At 42.6% G+C, this 23,718-nt stretch overlaps 1 protein-coding gene across 1 annotated transcript in view; it reads right to left on the bottom strand.

Annotated features, from left to right (window-relative positions):
* The window catches only part of LOC134226509 (uncharacterized), a 952,521-nt gene that overhangs the window by 572,588 nt on the left and 356,215 nt on the right, over positions 1 to 23,718 (bottom strand). Inside the window, exon 5 of the mRNA XM_062707335.1 lies at positions 19,357 to 19,490. Coding sequence (XP_062563319.1) covers positions 19,357 to 19,490 — 134 coding nt within the window. The remainder of the gene's footprint in view (positions 1 to 19,356; positions 19,491 to 23,718) is intronic.

The following is a 23,718-nucleotide window of genomic DNA, read 5'->3' as shown; positions in this document are numbered from 1 at the left end:
AAAGTAAATGCCCTTTCGCCCTTTCCAGCAGTAATGGGATGTCTTCCGGTTCCGACGAGATTGGGTTCCCCATGCTCAAAAGGCTATCGCCTTTCGCCAAGATCCGCAGTTTCCTTTCCGGAAGAGTGGCGTAAATGTTTGGTAATCCCCATTCCTAAGAACAACATCTCCTCCCGGGATGTCACGAAATACCGGCCCATCTCGCTGACCTCGTGTTTTCAAAGTCGTCGAGAGGATGGTGAACCGGCGGCTGAGTGACAAACTAGAAGCAGAGGGTAGACTCGGATTCTGACAGCACGCGTTCCGTCCAGGGTACGACACTGGCACATATTTTGCAAACTTGAGTGACATTTTTGCAAAACACGATTACAATGAGAGCAAAAAGTTGGTACTCTCCAAAAGTCAACATTAACAGCTCTATAGCACACAATTTCCGAAGGGATGAGTTAACTCCTTGGCTCTCAGAAGGTCGGTGGCCAAACTATTATCTCCGCACTCCAGAGCGAAACGCCTAAACAGTAAACACCCTTGGATTCGAAGCATCCCAGCAAATATGCTCTCGAATACGACCTTGCCTGGATCTCGGAACACTGTGGAGTGCCTGGCAATACCACGGCCAATCACCTTGCCGGAATCTGTTATCAAATGCCATGGGTAGCTTCCACCACTGGACAGCTGCGGAGAAACAAGGAGACCACGTCGTCGGCCTGGACGGACCTGAGCAATCTAAAGGACCAGCAAATCGTCTTTCGGCTTTGAACAGGACACACGCGGATTTAACGCAACTTTGGGGGGAGCCCCTTCCGGACTATCTGCGACGTTTGCGAGGTCCACAACACTGTGGAACGTTAGGTATGCCAAATTCCAGATTCCTATGGATATCTTTGGGAAGCCTGCCAGCATCAGGGACGCGATTTCAAATGATACAGCCAGCATCACTGGCTTCATCTGTTTCCTGAAAGATGGGGGTTAATACAGGAACATCTAATCCAAACGGCTTTACGGGCATCCCGAGGATAAGCTCGATATTAGTTTATTTATTTAGTTTACATTTAAACAGATGATACTGAACCAATAATTTAATGCCACAATACACGGTTCGAGGCAGCATCTCTCCATCCTCGAATGCGCCCCACGCTCGCCAAGTCGTTTTGCACCAGGTCTGCCCACCCCCTTCGCAGTGATCCACGCCGCCTCGTACTTGCTGGATTGGAAACGAACACCATCTTTGCAGAGTTGCTGTCCGGCATTCTTGCAACAAGCCCTGCCCATCGTAGCCTTCCGGCTTTAGCTACCTCCTGGTACTGGGTTTGTCGTAGAGCTGGCGGCTGGTTTTCTTCTCCGCCACATACCGTCTTCTTGCATCTCTAAAGATGGTTCTAAACACGCTCTCTACCTAGTGTTGCAAGTCCTCCCAGTATTGTCCATGTTTCATGTCCGTAGAGGACTACCGTCTTATCAGCTCTTGTACGAGACATTTGGTGCGTGGTGAATCCTTTTTCACCGCAATTTCTTCTGGAGCCCGAACTAGGCCCGACTTTCACAGATGATGCGCCGTCGTATTCCACGACTAACATTGTTATCAAGGATCCAAGGATCCAAGGTAGACAAATTCCTTGACCACCTCGAAGAAACATTGCTTCCCAGGCGGGCGCTATAGCGCTCGGCTCCGCCCACAAGCATGTACTTTGTCTTCAATGCATTAACCACCAGTCCAACTTTTGTTGCTTCACGTTTCAGGTGGGTGTACAGTTCTGCCACCTTTGCAAATGTTCGGCCGATAATGTCCATGTCACCCGCAAAACAAATAAATTAACTGAATCTGTTGAGAATCGTACCCCGGCGGTTACTCTGCATGACTCTTTCAAGCGCAATGTTGAACAAAAGACACGAAAGTACATCACCTTGTCTTAGTCCCCGCTGTGATTAGAATAAACTGGAGTGTTCGAAATCTTCACACAGTTTTGCACATCCACCGTTCTTTGATCAGCCTGGAATGCTGTTGTTGTCCATTTCCTAGCTCTACGTGGTCAATACTGTCGTATGCCGCCTTGAAATGACAGATGGTGCGTGGACCTGTAATCACGGCATTTTGAAGGATTTGCCTACAGTAAAGATCTGATTCATTGTCGAGCGGTCGTCAACGAAGCCGCTGAAAACTTCCCACAATTCATTCACTAATGGTGACAGACGACGGAAGATGATCTGGGATATCACTTTGCATTAAGGATGGTGATCGCTCGAAAGTTGTGTGAGACTCCAGCTTGTTGCCTTTCTTGTAGATGGGGCATATAACCCCTTCCTTCCACTCCTCCGGTAGCTGTTCAGTTTCCCAGATTCTGACTATCAGTTTGTGCAGACAAGTGGCCAGCTTTTCCGAGCTCGTCTTGATGAGCTCAGCTCCGATATCATCCTTACTGCTGTATTGGCATCCTGCTTTATTGGCATCGCAATGTATAACGAACAAACTCGCCTAAAAATCGTGCACATCGCATACACAACCGTGCAACGTCGGATAAGAAATACATATATATCGCCTCCTTTGTACGTAAAGCGTTTCGCGACTATTATCGATGAAATTTGTGCGCAAGGTATCGCATAACGAAAAACATTCAATTATGCATGCATTCTGGTTGTCTGGTCGTCCGTAAAGATGCTCCCATCCTTATCCCTGCATTTTCAGCTCGCGGACGAAGCCTTTGCGGATGCGTTAGCTTCTGATAGAACATGCTTGTTTTTTGAGAACGGCACAGCTGTTCCTCGCACTCCGCTTTTCCAGGCGTCGTTCCTTCTCCTGGAAGGCGGGTCTGCTGTCTCGCCGTCTATAACGTTCAACGTTCTCCGGGTACCTTACTGCCGACCGCCGTGCGTCTTCTCCTCCAGAATCTGTCTGCTTTCGTCAACCATTATCTCTTACTTATTCCAGCAGTCCTCAAGAGGGCCCCATCGAGTCTCCCTCTGCCGGCAACGCCTCGAAATGCTGCGCGTATGCAGTGGCGACATCAGGTTGCTTCAGTCGCTCTGGTCGTACAGCGGCGGTCGTCGGTTCGAACATTGTTGATGACGGATAGTTTTGGGCGATTTAACCATCACCAGATAGTGGTCAGAGTCGATTTGTGCCACGATATGTTCTGACGTCGATAATGTCGGAGAAGGCTCCATCAATCAGAATGGGTCGATTTGTGATTCTGTCTGCAGTGGTGATCTCCAGGTGTACGAAGAGGCGGAAGGCTGTGTTGGAAGTAGGTGCTGCGAATGGCCATATTCTTGGGCGGCGAATCAATTAGTCGTAGACTGTTTTCGTTCTCAGCCGGTGGGCGGAGCTTCCCAATAGTTGGTTTAAACTCCTCTCTTGGCCAACTGAGCGTCAAATCTCCTATGATGATTTTGATCGTGGCTTGGGCAGCTGTCGTACTCAGTTCAGATGTGCATAGAATGCGTCCTTATCATCATCAGTGCTTCCGGAGTGTGGGCTATGGACGATGATTATCCTGAAGTTGAAGAACCGGCATTTGATCCTCAACCTGCATATTCTCTCATTGATCGGTCACCACCAGATCACGCGCCTTGCATATCACCCTCACTGAAAGCTGTTCCTAGCTCGTGCGTTGCCGCAGCTCTGTAGATGGTATGATTACCTCAAAACGTTCGCACATTGATCCTCTCGAACAAACCTCATGCAGCGCTACGATGCGAGTCCAAGTCCTTGCACATCGGCGAGTTGCGAGTGCTCCCGATGAAGTTGAGAGATTTGCAGTTCCATGAACCGAGCTTCAATCGCTAGTTTTTTTTTTTAAAGGCTGAGCCGTTCATAAACCCCCAAAATTCGGAGGACCATTCCTCCTTATTCCAGGTGGACACTGACAGTTTCACTTAGAGTCCCTCGCTGGTACTGGATGATGATCACGCCCTAACATGGAGAACAGAGCTGTTGTGAGCTGCTCCTAACATGGAGAACAGACGCTCAGTAAGATTTTGCTATTGGTCGGTATTGGCCATTTTGATAAACACCGGTACTATGTTGGTGGAGAATACCGGTAATACCGTTAAATACCTTTAGTGAAAATTTTAGGTTTTAAATGAAAAACTTTTGATTTGGATAAAAATAATATTTGTTGACAAACTTTAAATGTTAAAATCATTGTTTGTTGGCTGGGCAAAGCGAGGTGAGAATTCACTCCTGGTTCAAACGAAATTTGACGAATGGTTTCAAGGCCGTCGAAAGTCAATGTCAAATCTTATCTAATCCTTCATAGGTTTCTTTTTCGTACCGATCGTCATTATTGCTCGTTGTCTCAGCTTCAATTATTGCATCAGGAATACGCTTGCTGATAGACGCTTCAAGACCTCTTCCGCTTGCTAATCAAAGTAGCTCTGGATGTCTTGAAGAAAATCGTTTCTAATCAATTACTTTACGGCAAAATTATTCAGAAAAGCAAAAAGATTGTGCAGAATTCACGACAGAGTTGCTCCACAGCAGCCTGAACAGGTTTGAGGGCTTAAATTATTTCTTCAAACCAAAAATGATCACTGAAGTTTAATTCGAATTAAAGCTATCGATTTTCTGGTAATCTCCGGAGAAAACTACTATGGACCAGTGATGAAGTCTATAATAAGAAAATTCACTTTAATAAAGCTTAAAAAAATACTATGGCACGTATTTTTTCACAATTTCATATATTGCGAAATTCTCGAAGATGTCAATAATGTTTATTGAAGAAAAAGTCATTGGCAGTTTGACAGATGGCAAGAGAGAGAGAATGAAGCTACAGTTATTATTAATGACTATGATGATGATTTTTGCTATAGGTGAAGTCGTCATTGATGCTTACGTGTTCAAAGGTTGATTCATGCACGCATTCAATCGTTGTATTTTTTTTTTGCACGATGAATCTTTACTACTTGAAATCAAATATTTTCCCATCTATGCTGGATTTCCTCACTTGTCATAAGACGAGTTTATACCTTCCCATTGAATTCCATCACTTGATTGTACCTTGACAGATACGTATTTCGACCTCAACAGTAAGGTCCTCTTCAGTGTCTTGACTCGACTCGAAATTAAAATTAAATTCAGTGTAGACACTAACACATAACCAGTTCTTATTTTCTCGTGTCCGGAGACCTAATGCAAGGGCCTGTCGTTTACTTAATACAATCTTTGCATATGTCGCAAATTATGACAAGCTGTACATGAATTAATGCGAGACTGCAATAAAATGTTGCAATCTGTGGTTGGGTGTATAATGCCTATTTAATCCATCTGGGTAACCAAATGATGTCGATATATTTCATCCACCAACCTTACACTTGATTTCGATCCGTCCAACGTTATACGTCAGAATCAGCCGTATCAGTTTTATTGAAAAGAGAAACCATGTTCTAGCAAAATTTGCCATAATTCCATTAAAATTAAAATTTGCCGACGCCTTTAAATCAATAATCAAACAGATGATGTGTCTGCAAGTGTCAGGTAAACATTTGATCCGTCGTTGATCGGCCCTCATGAAAACCTACCTGGTATTCGCCGACGAAGGACTCTTCAAGCGATCTCAATCCGTTGAAAAAAATACGGGACAAAATTTTGTACGCCGAATTAAGGAGGGTTATTCCTCGGTAATTGACACATTCCAGTCTGTGCCGTGTGTCTTCCCATATTTTCGACATAATATGGTGCAGAACTTCATAAAGCTGCCCACTGTCATGTTTGAGAAATTCAACCGGGAGTTGATCCTTTCCTTCAGCCTTATTGTTTTTCAGCTCTTTAAAAGCTTTTCTAGCCTTATCCAGTGTGGGCGGCTCCACAGCTTGTCCATCGTCGCTAATATTTATTCTTTCCACCGATGCACCGCTGTCACTTCCATTATTCAACAACGTCTCGAAGTATTATTCCACCTGGCAGCCGCTGAACTTTTTATCTGGCAGCAAATTCCCTTATTGGTCGTTGCACGCGAGCGGGAGATGGCGCTGTCTTTCTCCACTTACGCCGTAACGGTCTCCTTACAACCTCCACGCCTCATTCTGTTCCATTCTTTCCTGCGCCTCGCTAAATCCACTCTTGTTTTTCGTACTCCTTTTCATTCTGCGGTGGTTTCGTTTTTCGGCTACTTTTGCTTCCTTGTACCGATCTCTATTCGATCAGCTGCAGACACTAACATATCTGACTTCTGGTAACGTTCTTCTCGTCTGCTCACTCACTTCTCGTGCTGTTGTACTCACTCGCTCCATGGATCGGCTCCATAGATCGTTGATGTTGTCGCTTCAACGTTGATTGCACTTATCCGTTTGTCGAGCTTCTGGCGGTATTTCAGCCGATATTCCTTCACCGAAAATCACTGGATATTATAACGCATCGTTCGCTTTGTGATCTTTCGTTCGATACAGGTTGGACAACCGTGATCGAATTTCACTGACAACGAGGTTGTGGATCAGGAGTCAATGTTCAGACCTTTGAATGTCCGCACATCCGTAACATCCGGAGAGAAATGGCGCCCATCCACCCAGAACATAAGTCTATCTGGTTGTAAGTTTCACCATTCGGGTGTCTCCAGGTGTGCTGTCGGATGTTCTTTGGTGCAAAGTAGGTGCTACTGGAGATGGGTTGTTTGGCCGAACAAGCCCATCTGGCCGAAAGTCATTTGGCCAAAAGGGTCGTTTGGCCGAAAGGGTCATTTGGCCAAACGGGTCGTTCGGCCGAAATTGTCTTTGGCCGGAAAGGTCGTTTTGCCGAAACCTTGCGGACTGCCTAGAATTGTAAAAACTTTTGGACGTCTTCAATGATTGGTGCGATCGAAATATAATGGTTCTTGCCATCCCTAAATGCTACGTGATAAGCATTTAGATAGTGGTAGCAGATTGTATTGAAATGGAAATTTAATATTCCCAATGAATGCATGAATTATTTGAATTAATTGAAGCTATTAATCAAAGCAATCAACTTCTGCATGCAAAGGTGCCACTCTTTATACATATAAATGTGAGCTCGACTGACAGAACAAAGCGAACAAAACAAACGATTTGGATATAAATATTTGGTATTATGTTTTTACATCACTAGAGTCACATGTTTCTGCTGGACGTACTTGTAAGTATCCAGCCGATGAAAATTCAGATTTTCGGCGGATGTCTAAGGCATTCGCTCGGTCGCGACATGGCGCAGTTAGTAGCACGCCATGCGGTGATATTTTTTTGTGTAAAAGAGAGGAATGAGGAGAACAAAATAAGTAGGAGAGAGATAAGAAAAAAAAGGAAAAGAAACAGCTCCCCGGTGGAAATAGACGGAGAAGCAAGAGTACAAGATGAAAAAAAAAAACGAAAGAAAAAACAAGCAACTAAACAGTATGTTGTCACTGTAGATACCATGGTTTTCTATTACAATATTGCAAGAGCTACTCTACAACGTGTCGACCATATCAAAAACCTTGGCGTTTTGTAGGATGATAGGCTAACCTGCCAGCCATCACCTATCGCTCATCAGCTACTATTGATAAAGCGAATCGTCAGCTTGGATTCATATTAAAATTTCCAGTGAATTTCGTGATCCTTTGCATTTCGAAGCACTTTACTGCTTGTTGGTGCGCTCTAATTTGGAATTTGCTTCTGTTGTTTGGGATCCTTATCAGGACGTTTGGTCAGCTCGTTTGGAAGCTGTTCAGCATAAGTTCATCCGCAACGCACTGCGCCATCTCCTTTGGAGGGACCCGTCACCTGCTGGGACTGGATAACCTTAGCAAACGGAGAAATGTGGCGCAAGCAGTTTTTATCGCCAAAATTTTGCTGTCGGAGTACGACGTGCCCGATTTACTAGCCAGGACTCAACTTTACGTACCTTCTCGAACACTTCGGCCAAGATCATTCGCTATATAAAGCAAGTTTAAAGCACAAACTACGCTGCCAACGATTGCTTAGTCGAGGCATGATTCGCCATTTCAGCAGAAGGTTCCGTTCAATTCGATTTCGACATCAAGCGCTTCAGGATTTCAGCAACGTTTGGTACGATTTTACATCGAATGAAAAAATCTTTAGTTCATCGTCTTCATGTAGACTATCAAATCAGATGAAAAATTATATAATTAAATAAATAAATAAACAAATAAATAAATTAAAGTTAGAGAGATCCCAAAGCTAGCAAATTGGTTCTACATACATAACTAACTTTTAGTTCTCATTGTGCACCCTTATACGATGTAATTTCTGATTGTATAAAATGGCATAGATTCCTTCTATATGAACAAAAGTGGAGGCTATATAATACGGATCAATTGTTGCGGCACATACAAGATATCGCGACGTATAATTCCAGTTTAAAAGATTCAATCAATATACAATCATGATGGTTTTATCCAGAGATCGCATATGTTCCAGTTATAAAGTTGCATAATTGGACTTGTTACAGCTTTAAATCTAGCATTATAAAAAAACAGTTCAAACATACATACATTATATTATCATAAAAACATACGTGTTATTGTATTTGCAACAAAAATATTTCTTAGGTCGAAACATAATCATTATATAACGACATGCTGTTAGTTGATTATTAGTTAATGTGTATGTTCGTATTATAAATTTAGCCTTAGGCTTCCAGTTTCGATCCTTTTGACCTTCTTAGTTCATAGTCCAGAAGCTACCTGGTGATGCCTCCGTGTGTACGCAATTGTTAAGCAATCATTCATACCTAATGATAATATTGCATCTGCGGATACAATCTGTAAAAGACATTCTATTACATCTTGTACAACATTGTCGACAATGATTGCATAAGCCAGTATATGCGATTCAATTGAACTCATATATAATTTCATTTGACGTGTATAATATCATCGCTGATATTATCATCTCTAAGAGGAAGAATGCAACGTTATCAATATAACAAAATTGCTCCTCAAAGTTTGTTTTCCCAAAATCGTGCTTTATTGTTTTTTCTTAGTAATTGTTCTATAGATCGCAGTGATGTTGTAGATTGATTGTTGAGAACCAATCTATATAATAAAAATGGGAAATGGTCTGTGTTCGTATCCTTTAACTTCCGGAAGCAGTTGGATAAGATTTTCTTCATTCCTTCAGCCAGAAACGTTCATTATAGTTTCGGACTTGGGTTTTATGTGGATATTTCCTCATGCAAAGTCACGAGTAGTGTTGAGTAAATCGAGAAAAAACTAAACTTAACATTCGTATGGAAATTTTGCATGGGCAGTTCACAGCGCGCATTTTCGCTCTTCACTATACGGGACACAACGTCTGCCGGGTCGACTAGTATGTGAATAAAGGTGACTAATAGTACATACTCTCTTTCTAGTTTGCTAAATTTGAGAATTGAATTTAATGTTTCCAATAAGTGCTAAATAATGGAATTTTTGCAAAATCTGTTTCTATCCATTTAGTGAGTGCTTAAAAACTACACCAGGCATTTACTATTGCCTAATGACAAATAACAGTAAGTATTCTATTAAAAATCTACTCTTTGAAGGTTTAGTTATCATGTATCATTATCATGTAGTTCTATTTCACAGACATTATTTAGGTGATTACCGATTGTTTAATGTTGAGGAAATGTATTTGTATAAAACAACTACCACTTTTTTGGATGTTTGTCTTTGAATTGTTTTTTAATGACAATGACAAATGTGTTCTTTTAATATTCTTGAAAAAGAATATTTTATTGAACATTCAAGGATCTGTAACAGAGTTATTTGTATGTATATTTTGAAATCATTATAACAGAGGACTTTACAATCAAATCTTAACGACATTGTAACTGAGATGCAATATGGCAATTTTCAAATATTTGCGATATATGTGATTCCGTTATTGAGTTTTAAATTTACATATTTACAACTTATGACATGGGTTGTAACTAGATTGTACATTTTGCATTATATGTAACCTTTCGTACAATTTTTCACAACTTCTGCTGGATCTATATATGATTACGATCTGATCTGTGAATATATCTAATTTAATTTATACATTCTTATACGATTGCTGGTTTGGCTGGGCAGGGGTAAGATACCCTCGTACTCACTTATTACCATCCGTGGAACCTCAAGGCCCGAGTTCATTTTTTGGATACTTGAGGTACCCAACCAGACCCTCTCCGATGTTTTTAGTTGTTGGTTTTTCGGTCCAAAGCTGCATCTGTGAGGTATTCGGGTACCCTCTCGATCAAAGAGAAACGGAGGTGTGACATGTCGAAATTATGCGGTAGATGTTATACTGCCGTTCTACGCATAATTGTCCCATGTTACCCTTGATGAAGAAAACCAAACTCAAGTCAAATTGTCCCACTGATTTCTGAATCGATTGGATCTTGAAATTTAACAAATATTTTTGGGATATTATAAGCGTATGCAACACTTTTCCAGGATATAAACCGAATCACTATTTATTTAACTGCGGGTTTAAAAGGTCTCTATTGCCATCAAACAACAACTTCATTTTTTTCCAGTGACTTCATTCTCCAGTGACTTGAGTTTAAGATTTTTCATCAAAGGGTAACATGGGACAATTATGCGTAGAACGGCAGTATAGTGATCGTAGCATGGCATCTCGAGTACTACAAAAGTTGAGAACGATGTCTACATGTTGCACCTACACTGAGGCCAAGAAGGATCCTCCCAACAGGAGATGAAGAAACAATTAATTGCATATTGTTGACTTCAGCAACTCGGCCGTACAGAAACCATTTTTTGTTAAATATCTTGGCTGTGCATATGCACAGCTTATGTTTACGGAATGAACAAATTGATACCAAATTTGCAATAAAGAATCCACGTGTCTTGGAGGGACTAGAACCCTCAACCTTCCACTCTCTAGATAGGCGTGATAACTCCTACACAACAAGACCACTTAAAGGTCACGTTTGCGGAAAAGCCATCAGAATCAAAATTACCAACCTCCACCATGGTTAGCTCTCTTTTTTGCAAATTATGAATATCTTTCGAATGCTTGAGATTTGTCCAATCTCCACATGCGCTTTACTATTGTGATATCCACAGTAGCGAGTGCACATTGTTTATTAAACTGAGAGGGGATCGCACTCCTTGCCCCCTTAGTAACTGTCTGGGCGACGATACTAATCCAGATAATGGGTACATCGTCTCTTTCTTTTGTTTCTGTCCTCTCAAATCAGGCGCATTTTCGTGTGCTAATGGGCGCACCTACTATTCGAACATGATTGCTTCAAGTTAGAAATTCAAATCTCATTCGAATAATTCATGCTTCCATTTCACATATCTTCTGATTATTATTTTAACACAATACGCTACTACCACAATATCTACCCCAGATTCTCTATTCCTTTTCGCTTCTTCTTCTTCCTCCGCAAGTTCTTGCAGGCATTTACTCGGAGTTTCTTTCTGGAATTCCTCCGGATGTTTCTTCAGGTATTCCTTCGGAAATTTCTTCAGGAATCTATTCAGAAGTTCCTCTTCTTCCTGAAGTTACGTTCTGAAGCTCGGGAGTTCATTCGGAAAGTTCCGAAGTTCACTTGAAATTTCATTCGGAAGTTTCTTCAGAAAATCTTTGGAACATTCCTTCAGGAATTCCTCCCAAATAACATTTCAAAACTTCTTCCTGGGGTTCCTTCAGTAAATCATTTGGAAATTCATCTCATGAAATCCTAGTAAAATTCATTTAGGAGTTCCTCCAGAAGTACCGTCAGAAATTCCTCCGGAAGTTCCTTCAGAAATTCCTCCAGGTATTCCTTCGGTGGTTCCTCCAAGAATTCTTCCGAAAGTTCCTCCAGAAATTCCTCCGGAAGTTCTTCCAGGAAATCTTCCGGAAGTTCCTCCAGAGATCCCACCAGCTGTTTCCTCCGGAAGTTCCTCCAGAAACTCCTTGATGGAAGTTCCTCCAGAAATTCCTCCAGGAAGTTCCTTCCAGAAATTCACATCCGGAAGTTCCACCATAAATTCCTCAGGTGAAGTTCCTTCCTTCAGGGAATTCCTCTGGAAGTTCTCCCAGGAATTCCTCCGGAAGGTCCTCCAGGAATTGCTCCAGCTGTTCCTCCAAGAATTCCTCCGGTGGTTGTCCAGAAATGTATTCCGAAAGTTTCTCTAGAAGTTATGTCACTGTCCACGTATCGCCCCCGGACATCACCTGATGCCGATGACTGGGGGACATATCGCCTCCTTCGACGCCCACATTTAAACGAGACGCGCTGACAGCCCTTTCCAGTTTCACCCAAACCATCCTGGATGCCGCCGTTGCCCTGCAGATCTCGCACTATTACAACACCAGGCCAGGACAAAAAAGGCACTACGCTGGTAGTCAGGTGAAACGCGTCCAAGAGACAAAAAGACCCTCCAGGCGCTACGGAGACTTCCCTTTGGTCATCCTGATAAAATAAATGCCCTTTCGCCCCTTTCCAGCGGTAATGGGATGTCTTCCGGTTCCGACGAGATCGGATACCCCATGCTCAAAGCTGCTATCGCCTTTCATAAGATCCACCAGTTTCCTTTCTCCGGAAGAGTGGCGTAAATGTTTGGTGTAATCCCCTATTCCTAAGAACAACATCTCCTCCCGGGATAATAACGAAATACCGGCCCATCTCCCTTTGACCTCGTGTTTTCAAAGGTCGTCGAGAGGATGGTGAACCGGCGGCTGAGTGACAAAATCTAGAAACAGAAGGTAGACTTCAGTTCCTGGACAGCATCGCGTTCCGTCCAGGGTGCGAGCACTGGCACATATTTTGCAAACGAGTAACATTTTTGCAAAACTGGGAATTTACAATGAGAGCAAAAGTTGGTACTCAAAAGTCAACATTAACAGCTCTATAGCACACAATTTGAAGGGATGAGTTAACTCCTTGGCTCTCAAGAGGTCGGTGGCCAAACTGTAGCTATCTCCGCACTCCAGGGCGAAACGCCCTGTACGACAGTAAACACCGTTGGATTCGAAGCATCCCAGCAAATATGCTCTCGAATACGACCTTGCCTGGATCCCGGGGTACTGTGGAGTGCCTGGCAATACCACGACCAATCACCTTACCGGAATCTGTTGTCAAATGCCATGGGTAGCTTCACCACTGGACAGCTGCGTGGAGAAACAAGGGAGACCACGTCGTCGGCCTGGACGGACCTGAGCAATCTAAAGGACCAGCAAATCGTCTTTCGGGCTTTGAACAGGACACACGCGGATTTAACGCAACTTTGGGGGGAGCCCCTTCCGGACTATCTGCGACGTTTTGCGAGGTCCACAACACTGTGGAACACGTTAGCGTTATGCCAAATTCCAGATTCCCTACTTGGATATCTTTGGGAAGCCTGCCAGCATCAGGGACGCGATTTCAAATGATACAGCCAGCATCACTGGCTTCATCTGTTTCCTGAAAGATGGGGGTTAATACAGGAACATCTAATCCAAACGGCTTTACAGGCATCCCGAGGATAAGCTCGATATTAGTTTATTTATTTAGTTTACATTTAAGCAGATGATACTGAACCGAAAATAATTTTAAATACTACAATACACGGTTCGAGAGGCAGCATCTCTCTATCCTCGATTGCGTTCCACGCTCATGAAGTCGTTTTGCACCAGGTCTGCCCACCCCCCTTCGCAGTGATCCACGCCGCCTCGTACTTGCTGGATTGGAAACGAAGCACCATCTTTGCAGAGTTGCTGTCCGGCATTCTTGCAACAAGCCCTGCCCATCGTAGCCTTCCGGCTTTAGCTACCTCCTGGTACTGGGTTTGTCGTAGAGCTGGGCGAGCTGGTAATTCATTCTTCTCCGCCACATACCGTCTTCTTGCATACTGCTAAAGATGGTTCTAAACACCCGTCTCTCGAATACTCCGAGTGCTTGCAAGTCCTCCGCGAGTATTGTCCATGTTTCATGTCCGTAGAGGACTACCGGTCTTATCAGCGTCTTGTACATGAAACATTTGGTGCGGTGGTGAATCCTTTTTCACCGCAATTTCTTCCTGGAGCCCGAATCTAGGCCCGACTTTCACAGATGATGCGCCGTCATGTTCCACGACTAACATTGTTATCAAGGATCCAAAAGCGATCCAAGGTAGACAAATTCCTTGACCAATTCTTTGAAGAAACATTTAGCGCTTCCCAGGCGGGCGCTTATAGCGCTCGGCTCCCGCCCATTAAGCATGTACTCTTGTCTTCAGTACCTGCATTAACCACTCAGTCCAACCTTTTGTTGCTTCATCGTTTCAGGTGTGGTGTACAGTTCTGCCACCTTTGCAAATGTTCAGCCGATAATGTCCAGCGGTCACCCGCAAAACAAATAAATTAACTGAATCTGTTGAGAATCGTACCCCGGCGAGGTTACTCTGTACGACTCTCCTTTCAAGCGCAATGTTGAACAAAAGACACGAAAGTACATCACCTTGTCTTAGTCCCCGCTGTGATTAGAATAAACTGGAGTGTTCGCCCGAAATCTTCACACAGTTTTGCACAGCATCCACCGTTGCTTTGATCAGCCTGGTAAGCTGTTGTTGTCCATTTCCATAGCTCTACGTGGTCAATACTGTCGTATGCCGCCTTGAAATCAATGAACAGATGGTGGTTGGGACCTGTGTAATCACGGCATTTTGGAAGGATTTGCCCGTACAGTAAAGATCTGATTCATTGTCGAGCGGTCGTCAACGAAGCCGGCTTGAAAACTTCCCACGAATTCATTCACTAATGGTGACAGACGACGGAAGATGATCTGGGATATCACTTTGCATTAAGGATGGTGATCGCTCGAAAGTTGTGTGAGACTCCAGCTTGTTGCCTTTCTTGTAGATGGGGCATATAACCCCTTCCTTCCACTCCTCCGGTAGCTGTTATTCAGTTTCCCCAGATTCTGACTATCAGTTTGTGCAGACAAATTGCGCACCAGCTTTTTCCGAGCTCGTCTTGATAAGAGAGCTCAGCTCCGATATCATCCTTACTGCTGTATTGGCATCCTGCTTTTATTGGCCCATCGCAATGTATAACGAACAAAACTCGCCTCAAAAAATCGTTGCACATCGCATACACAACTTCCGTGCAACGTCGGATAAAAGAAATACATATATATCGCCTCCACTTTTGTACGTAAAAAGCGTTTTTCAAGGACTATTATGCGATGAAATTTGTGCGCAAAGGTATCGCATAACAGAAAAACAATTCAATTATGCATGCATTCTGGTTGTCTGGGTCGTCCGTAAAGATGCTCCCATCCTTATCCCTGCACATTTTTCAGCTCGCGGCACGAAGCCTTTGCGGGATGCGTTAAGCTTCTGATAGAACATGCGTGTTTCTTGAGAACGGCACAGCTGTTTCATCTCCTCGCACTCCGCGTTTTCCAGGCGTCGTTCCTTCTCCTGGAAAAGGCGGGTCTGCTGTCTCCGCTACCGTCTATAACGTTCAACGTTCTACCGGGTACCTTACTGCAGCGCGACCGCCCGTGCTGCGTCCTTCTCCTCCAGAATCTGTCTGCACTCTTCGTCGAACCAACGTTAATGGCTGCTTTGACTGTATTCCAGCAGTCCTCAAGAGGGGCCCCATCGAGCTCACCCTCTGCCGGCAACGCTGCCTCGAAATGCTGCGCGTATGCAGTGGCGACATCAGGTTGCTTCAGTCGCTCTAGGTCGTACAGCGGCGGTCGTCGGTTCCGAACATTGTTGATGCCGGATAATTTTAGGGGTAGTTTAACCATCACCAGATAGTACTCAGAGTCGATGTTAGTGCCACGATAGGTTCTGACGACGATAATGTCCGAAAAGTGTCGCCCATCAATCAGAACGAGTCGATTTGTGATTCTGTCTGCAGTGGTGATCTCCAGGTGTACCGAAAAGAAGGCGGAAGGCTGTGTTGGAAGTAAGTGCTACGAATAGCCACATTCTTGGAGGCGGTGAAATCAATTAGTCGTATACTGTTTTCGTTCGTCAGCCGGTGGGCGCTGAGCTTCCCAATAGTTGGTTTAAACTCCTTCTCTTGGCCAAGCTGAGCGTCCAAATCTCCTATGATGATTTTGAAATCGTGGCTTGGGCAGCAGTCGATTTTCGTTCCAGGATGTGCAGAATGCGTCCTTATCATCATCAGTGCTTCCGGGTGTGGGCTCATGGATTGATGATTATCCTGAAGTTGAAAACCGGCATTTGATCCTCAACCTGCATATTCTCTCATTGATCGGTCACCACCAGATCACGCGCCTTTGCATATCACCCATCACTATGAAAGCTGTTCCTAGCTCGTGTGCGTTGCCGCAGCTCATGTAGATGGTATGATTACCTCTAAACGTTCGCAGCATTGATCCTCTCGAACAAACCTCATGCAGCGCTACGATGCCGAGTCCACAGTCCTTGAGCACATCGGCGAGTATGCGAGTGCTCCCGATGAAGTTGAGAGATTTGCAGTTCCATGAACCGAGCTTCTAATCGCTAGTTTTTTTTTTTAAAGGCTGGCTTGCAGGGCCTGACACCAAACCCCCAAAATTTCCGGAGGACCATTCCTCCTTATTCCAGGTGGACCATGCTGCACAGTTTCACTTAGAGTCCCTCGCTGGTACTCGGATGATGATCAGCCGCCCCTAACATGGAGAACAGACGCTGTTGTGAGCTGCTCCTAACATGAAGAGCAGACGCTCAGTAAGATTTGCACTAGGGTGGTCGGTATTGGCCATTTTTGATAAACACCGGTATTCGGTATTTGGTGGAGCTAATACCGGTAATACCGGTTAAATACCGTTTTTAGTGAAAATTTTAGGTTTTAAATGAAAAACTTTTGATTTGGATAAAAAATAATATTTGTTGACAAACTTTAAATGTTAAAATCATTGTTTGTTGGGCTGGGCAAAGCGAGGTGAGAATTCACTCTCTGGTTCAAACGAAATTTGACGAATGGTTTCAAGGCCGTCGAAAGTCAATGTCAAGTACTTATCATTAATCCCTTCATAGGTTTCTTTTTCGTACCGATCGTCATTATTGCTCGTTGTCTCAGCTTCAATTATTGCATCAGGAATACGCTTGCTGATTAGACACTTCAAGATCTCGTCCGCTTGCTTAATCAAAGTGACTCTGGATGTCTTCAAGAAAATCATTTCTAATCAATTACTTTACGGCAAAAATATTCAAAAAAGCAAAAAGATCGTGCAGGATTCACGACAGAGTTGCTCCACAGCAGCCTGAACAGGTTTGAGGGCTTAAATTATTTCTTCAAACGCCAAAAAATGATCACTGAAGTTTAATTCGAATTAAAGCTAATCGATTTTCTCAGGTAATCTCCGGAGAAAAACTACTATGGACCAGTGATGAAGTCTAGTAATAAGAAAATTGACTTTAATAAAGCTTAAAAAAAATACTATGGCACGTATTTTTTTCACAATTTCATATATTGCGAGAAAATTCTCGAAGATGTCAATAATGTTTATTGAAGAAAAAAGTCATTGGCAGTTTGACAGATGGCAAGAGAAGAGAATGAAGCTACAGTTATTATTAATGACTATGATGATAGATTTTTGCTATAGGTGAAAGTCGTCATTGATGCTTACGTGTGCAAAGGTTGATTCATGCACGCATTCAATTGTTGTATTTTATTTTTCACGATGAATCTTTACTACTTGAAATCAAATATTTTCCCATCTATGCTGGATTTCCTCACTTGTCATAAGACGAGTTTGTACCTTCCCATTGAATTCCATCACTTGATTGTACCTTGACAGATACGTATTTCGACCTCAACAGTAAGGTCCTCTTCAGTGTCTTGACTCGACTCGAAATTAAAATTAAATTCAGTGTAGACACTAACACATAACCAGTTCTTATTTTCTCGTGTCCGGAGACCTAATGCAAGGGCCTGTCGTTTACTTAATACAATCTTTGCATATGTCGCAAATTATGACAAGCTGTACGCGAAATTAATGCGAGACTGCAATAAAATGTTGCAATCTGTGGTTGGGTGTAGTAATGCCTATAGGTAGTTGAGTATATAGATGAGCGAAGATAAATCCTCTGTCTCCAAACGAGCTGTCAATCGTGTCTCAAAAACGAGCATGACGTCACGATTTCAATGAAAATATTAAGGGGTGTGATGTCATATGCGCCTGGACACGGTCAAAAAAACTAATCCTACCATGCTTTCACTCATCTGTAGATTCTACTATTTATAGTAATGCCTAATGCAATCATTCATGAGTTGCATGGTTGGCTAGATTTTTGCATCAATATAGCGGTTCGGCTTGTTTGACACATTAAATCAAGTTAAATTAAGACACTATCAAAATAAAAAAATAAAAGCAGGCAAACCATCAAAGGAGGCGTACTGCTAAAAAAAGTAATCCCCCGAGTAATCATAATAAATGAACCGATAATAAACCTAACCGAATAAATCAAACCCAAAACTACGTCTTCAATAAAAGCACACATGAACACGATAGAAGGTAATTGAATAATTAATAGCCACACGATTCCGTTCAAAAGAGACCAATCAGCGACCACGGGCTTCTTGTGGGGTTCCCCCGTCGCATTCCCAAGATAATATATCGCAAGTCGCTTCCTGCTAATACCTTCTCATAATTAATCACAAACTGAAGCCGTCCAACTTCGGGTACTTGTTCTTGTGCAGCCATGAGAAGGAATGAGAATTTCTCCGTTCGTATCCTATTAATATATCCACTTCAGTTTGTAGCTTTATGAGGTGGAACACGGTGAAGCTACTTCCTTTAATGTGAGGTATCAATTCCCATGAACAAGCAGAGTGCTACTCTACGAGCACAAGTTATCATCGTCATCTTTATCATCGCCACAAGGCGGAGGAAATGAAGCTACTTGGTTAGCAAACCCTGCGGGGAGTTCACGATTCACCTACCTCTCCTCTTGCCAAGAAGGGCAGCCCGACCCGTTACTCTCATACTGGTTGGTTACGCTCATACCCCATCTTCTTCATCCGACCGACACAGGAAGGTCCATGTGTTAATTAAAAAGGAATTATGTCCGGTACTAATGACACTAATAAATAACCTTGCACATACGTAGACACCCAAGGGGGGTTGGGATTCACTCGTGGCATGTAATGACTATGCGTCCAGTGGCATCGTAAGATCATTTGCCCGGGGCAAACCACGCTACGGTGCACAGCTTGGTTGCCATTTGATTTGGTTTCCCGTCGAGTCTCCTCGAGGCCCACCCGGATAGATACTACAGTAAAAGCGCAAGCAGCAAGCGTACTTCAGTATTAATCACCCGCGCGTAACTGCAAATGAGCTCCCATCGAGGGATACACCCCTTCCCCCCTCCCTCCGGGTGCGCATCATCTCGTTTCATTCCGATGTGGAGACATGTACCTTTAACACTCATGAGGCAAGGTGCTTCGCTGCCACACACATAGTTCGGATGGGACTAACTTGCCACATAGCGGGAATGGAGCGAAACTTACCGTCATAGTGTTCAGCAGAAAAGTGATGGTTGCTCCTGGCTTCGAAGGCGGTGTCGAACAGTTGGCCCGCAGGATGTCACCCGGATCGTACTTGGTGTGTTCCGTCCACAGGGTCGGCGGTGAGTGCGGCAGTTCTGTGGGAGAAAGGGTGAGAAGAAAACACTTGGAGGGTGAGAAATACATGTGATGGATATTGCTACAATTAGTGAGTTTTTCTTCTGTCTTTCTCTGTCGAACTATTTTGTTTCTCGTTGTTAAACTAGTAGGATTATTGAGGGAAGGCAGATAGATTCTAACTTTAAGTCCTAACTTTATTAAGTATATTTTATATCTTTTAAATCTTATAACTAGTGTATACCAAGCAATTTATTTAGGGATCATAGTTTGGGTATTTTCTTGAGCTTTTGATATTTTGGCTGGTGTACCAATTGAAGAACTATAAGTAATCATAACTCATATACATATTACATTTCTACAAAAACCTTCATAAAATTCAGGGGAAATATTGCCTTCTTCAAATTGACGCATTTGCCTGGTATATGTAAGGCACACAGAGGAAATAATGCGTCTACTCGACATAAGACGAATAGAGAAGATGCCTTCTCAGGTCAGCGTGACTTCCCAAAGACAAACAAGATCTCCCTCTTTCTCTCATACACACACCCCCTTACTCACTCACTTCCTCTGCTTCACTTATTATTACTCACCCACTCTTATTCATTCACCCACTTTAACTCACTTACCTCTCTTACTCACTCATCCACTTTCACTCACTCGTTTACTCTCAATCATTCACTCTCTCTTTCTCGCTCACTCTTAACCACTCACTCTTACTCACTTACTCTTAATCACTCAATCTTACTCGCTCACTCAATCTTACTCGCTCACTCACTCACTCTCAGTCACTCACTCACTTTTACTCATGCACTCCCTGTTTCTCACTTACTCTCACTTACTCTTAATCACTCACTCCCTCTTACTCGCTTACTCATTCGATCATTCATATCACTCACTAACTTTACACTCGCTCACTCACTCTTACTCGCTCATTTTATCTTACTTATTCAACAAACAAATTCTACTTCCAGTCGCTGGGGAAAATGAAACACTTATGTTTATATTTGACAGAACTGCTAGCCTAGGACTTAACCAAATCAATCACATTAAAAATCAACAGAACTGTTACCTTGATCTCCTACTAACTGTGTGACTAAATCATTGAATCCCTTATGGAAAAACGAAATATTCCACACGGCAATCGAATACTCTGTGTTCGTTCATGAATATAAAGAACCCAGCGACTGTGACTTTGAAGAAGTCCTTGAATACCACAAAGCAAACTATGACAACAAAAGACATAAGCTAAGTAGATTTAACTGGCAGCAAATTTTAGAGAATGAAGGTAATATTGAATCTTCCGTTGATGTCTTTTATAACATTATTTTTTGATATTATTATTGACGAGGTCCCAAAAAGAAGAAAACGACGGAGCGGAAATTCAAAATATCCAATTTGGTACAATAGGCAAATAAAAAATTTAAAGAATCGCAAACAAAAATTACATAAAACTTACAAGCTAGACAAGACGAATGAAAATTTGGAAAAATATTTGAACATCTGCGATCAATTAAAATTATCAATTGATGTAGCATTTGAAGAACACAACACGAAAACAGAAAACGAAATAAAGTCATGTCCAAAGAACTTCTTCAATTACGTAAAATCAAAATTAAAATCAGACAATTTTCCGTCAACCATGTATTTAGACGAACGCGTCGGTAATTGCTCGGAAGATATCTGTAATCTTTTGGAGATTTCTTCCAAGAAATATACACCACCTTTTCGGAACAAGTTCGCGACCTAGATTTTTTGCGCCTATCCCAGAATGCGCTAGGGATATCGGTGTTAATCAGATCATGGTGAACGATATTCTAAACGCTTTAAAAAACTTAGATGCATCTAAAGGCCCTGGTCCTGATGGCATTCCACCGATATTTATGAAGAGTCTGGCTAAAGAGCTGACTGCACCTTTGTTTTGGCTCTTCAGATTGTCATTGGAATCTGGAAATTTTCCCAGGGTATGGAAAAGCTCCTATCTTGTGCCTATCTTCAAATCAGGCAAAAAATCTGACAAAGAACGGCAACAAATAATAAAATTTAACGGAAAGAAATCCAATCCCATTCAAGTCACTTCAGGAGTTCCACAAGGCTCTCATCTTGGCCCTCTTTTATTTATATTATATGTAAATGACATTACCTTCATTCTCAAAAATATAAAGATTTAAATTTATGCCGATGACATAAAGCTATTTATGGAAATAAAAATCAGAAGGGTTGTGTACAAGACACGACCGCTCGACGTAAACTACGTAAAACCTCTTAGTGCAATGAGAATCGTAATATCATATGAACATTAGGTTGAATACATGACACAATAGCGAATTTCAACCAAAAATTATTTTAAACTGTTTTCAGAACAAACATTTTTCTCAATCACCACCGACGACCATACAGATGTTAGTGGGACCGCTACCGGCGCAGCCATCGTCTCAAGTCAATTCAAAAAGCTGCTCTCACGCGCGCGTTTGCGGGTTTGCTTGAAATCATCGTGCGGTTGGCATCAGCATCGGCAGCGTTCAATAGAATTTGTTTGAATTTTTTAGTAGAACAGGTTTGTCGACAGCGACAGTTAAAATGAGGAGAAAATTGCATTTACACAATTCTGCTGTCACCGACGACAGCAACTTTATGATTTTCCGCTTATTTGCTACATACGTCATCTTTGTGAATAATTTTCTGCAACAACTACCCGTCGACGGGTAGACAAGACACGTCGACGACAGGACACGACTATGCACAGGAAAAATTAAGCGGTGAGCCAAAAGGTGCGTGCGTTACAGCAATCTGATGTCCGTGTTGGGGATGCATGAACGGAGTTGGTTAGTTCTGAATCTTTTACCAGACGTGAAAGAACTAAAATTTTCAATAGTTTAACGTTGATAATCAATAGTTTTAAAACAATTAACGCATTGGTGGAAAGTTTCCGAAACTATTGATAATAAAATCTCGAAAACGTATCGAAAGATACAGTCGCTATTAACTTTTGAAATCTTACATGATTTCGTGACGGCTCCCAATTTGGAAATTTTCATTTGGCACCCTGTACCCGAGGCTTCCCCTTAGACGTAGTTTACGTCAAAATGCTGGCAAATTAATTATTTTGTGTAAAATGGTGATTCTGAAAAATCATAATCTTGAGAGAAAATTTCACTTGGCAACAACTGACGCCATCCATACGATGCTGCTGAAATAACAAAACCGAATAAGAATCTTGAAAGAATTTCATTGCCACTGAAGCCATCTCCCTCCGATGTGCGCTCATGATTCTGCTATGGACGGCAGGCAACTTTATGGCGTCGCCAAGCGGTTAATTTTCACTTTGAATAAAATTCGCCTAGCCTCAATATTCCTCTGTGGCCCTGAGAAGAACCGATTAATTCCCCAAATATGTCGACGACGACCACACGACCCACGACACGGGAGAAACTCTTCAAATGAAATGCCTCGCGCGCGGGGGAGAGCAGTTTTCTTATAATCAATAAAGATGGCTCATTAGTCCCGCCTCGGTATGAATGAAAATATTGTGTAACCGTCACAAACCCCCCAAAGGGGCGTGGCTACAGGTTGAACTTTATTGATTACAAGAAAGCAGCTCTTTCGCGCGCGCGCGAGCCATTTCGTTTGAGATGTCGCGAAGAGCAGATCGTGGTACCACCTTTGGCATCGGCGGAGCACCTACCGGAAATTTTATTCCCGTCGATGGTGTGGGTCGCGCGGTCGTCGTCATCAACATTAGCAGCGCTCAGATTAAATTTTCTTGTCTGAAATAGGGGGACTGATGGCTTTGGCAGGTTTTGTTCTATTATTGTCAGGGGGTTTTTGTTGACCAAATTTTATTAAATTTGGTCACAATATTCTTTGATATGCTATGATATGATATGATATTTGATATGAAGTACTAACGATCGGCTACCATCAATGAAAGTGGCTCTTGAGAGCGTCCACAAATTACGTAACGCTTAGGGGGGAGAGGTGGGTTGGGCGAAGTATGACGACCCATACATAATTTTTAGATGCTTCATACAAAAAAAGTGTGCCATAGGGGAGGGAGGGAGGTTAAAATGCCTAATTTTTGCGTTCCGTAATTAAAGGATCTTCCCTTAAGGTGACTCGGGGAGGCACTACACACCGTGTTATTTTTCCTATCTTTTGTCTTTTTCTAACATTGTCACCTCGTAATTTTGGAGTGGCGTATTTCGGTTTTCAGTTGTTTGATGTAACTGTAAATGTTTCAGCATGTAG

The sequence above is a fragment of the Armigeres subalbatus genome, chromosome 1 (genome assembly GCF_024139115.2).
Source record: "Armigeres subalbatus isolate Guangzhou_Male chromosome 1, GZ_Asu_2, whole genome shotgun sequence".
NCBI lineage: Eukaryota > Metazoa > Arthropoda > Insecta > Diptera > Culicidae > Armigeres > Armigeres subalbatus.
This window is presented reverse-complemented; position numbering and strand designations above follow the sequence as displayed.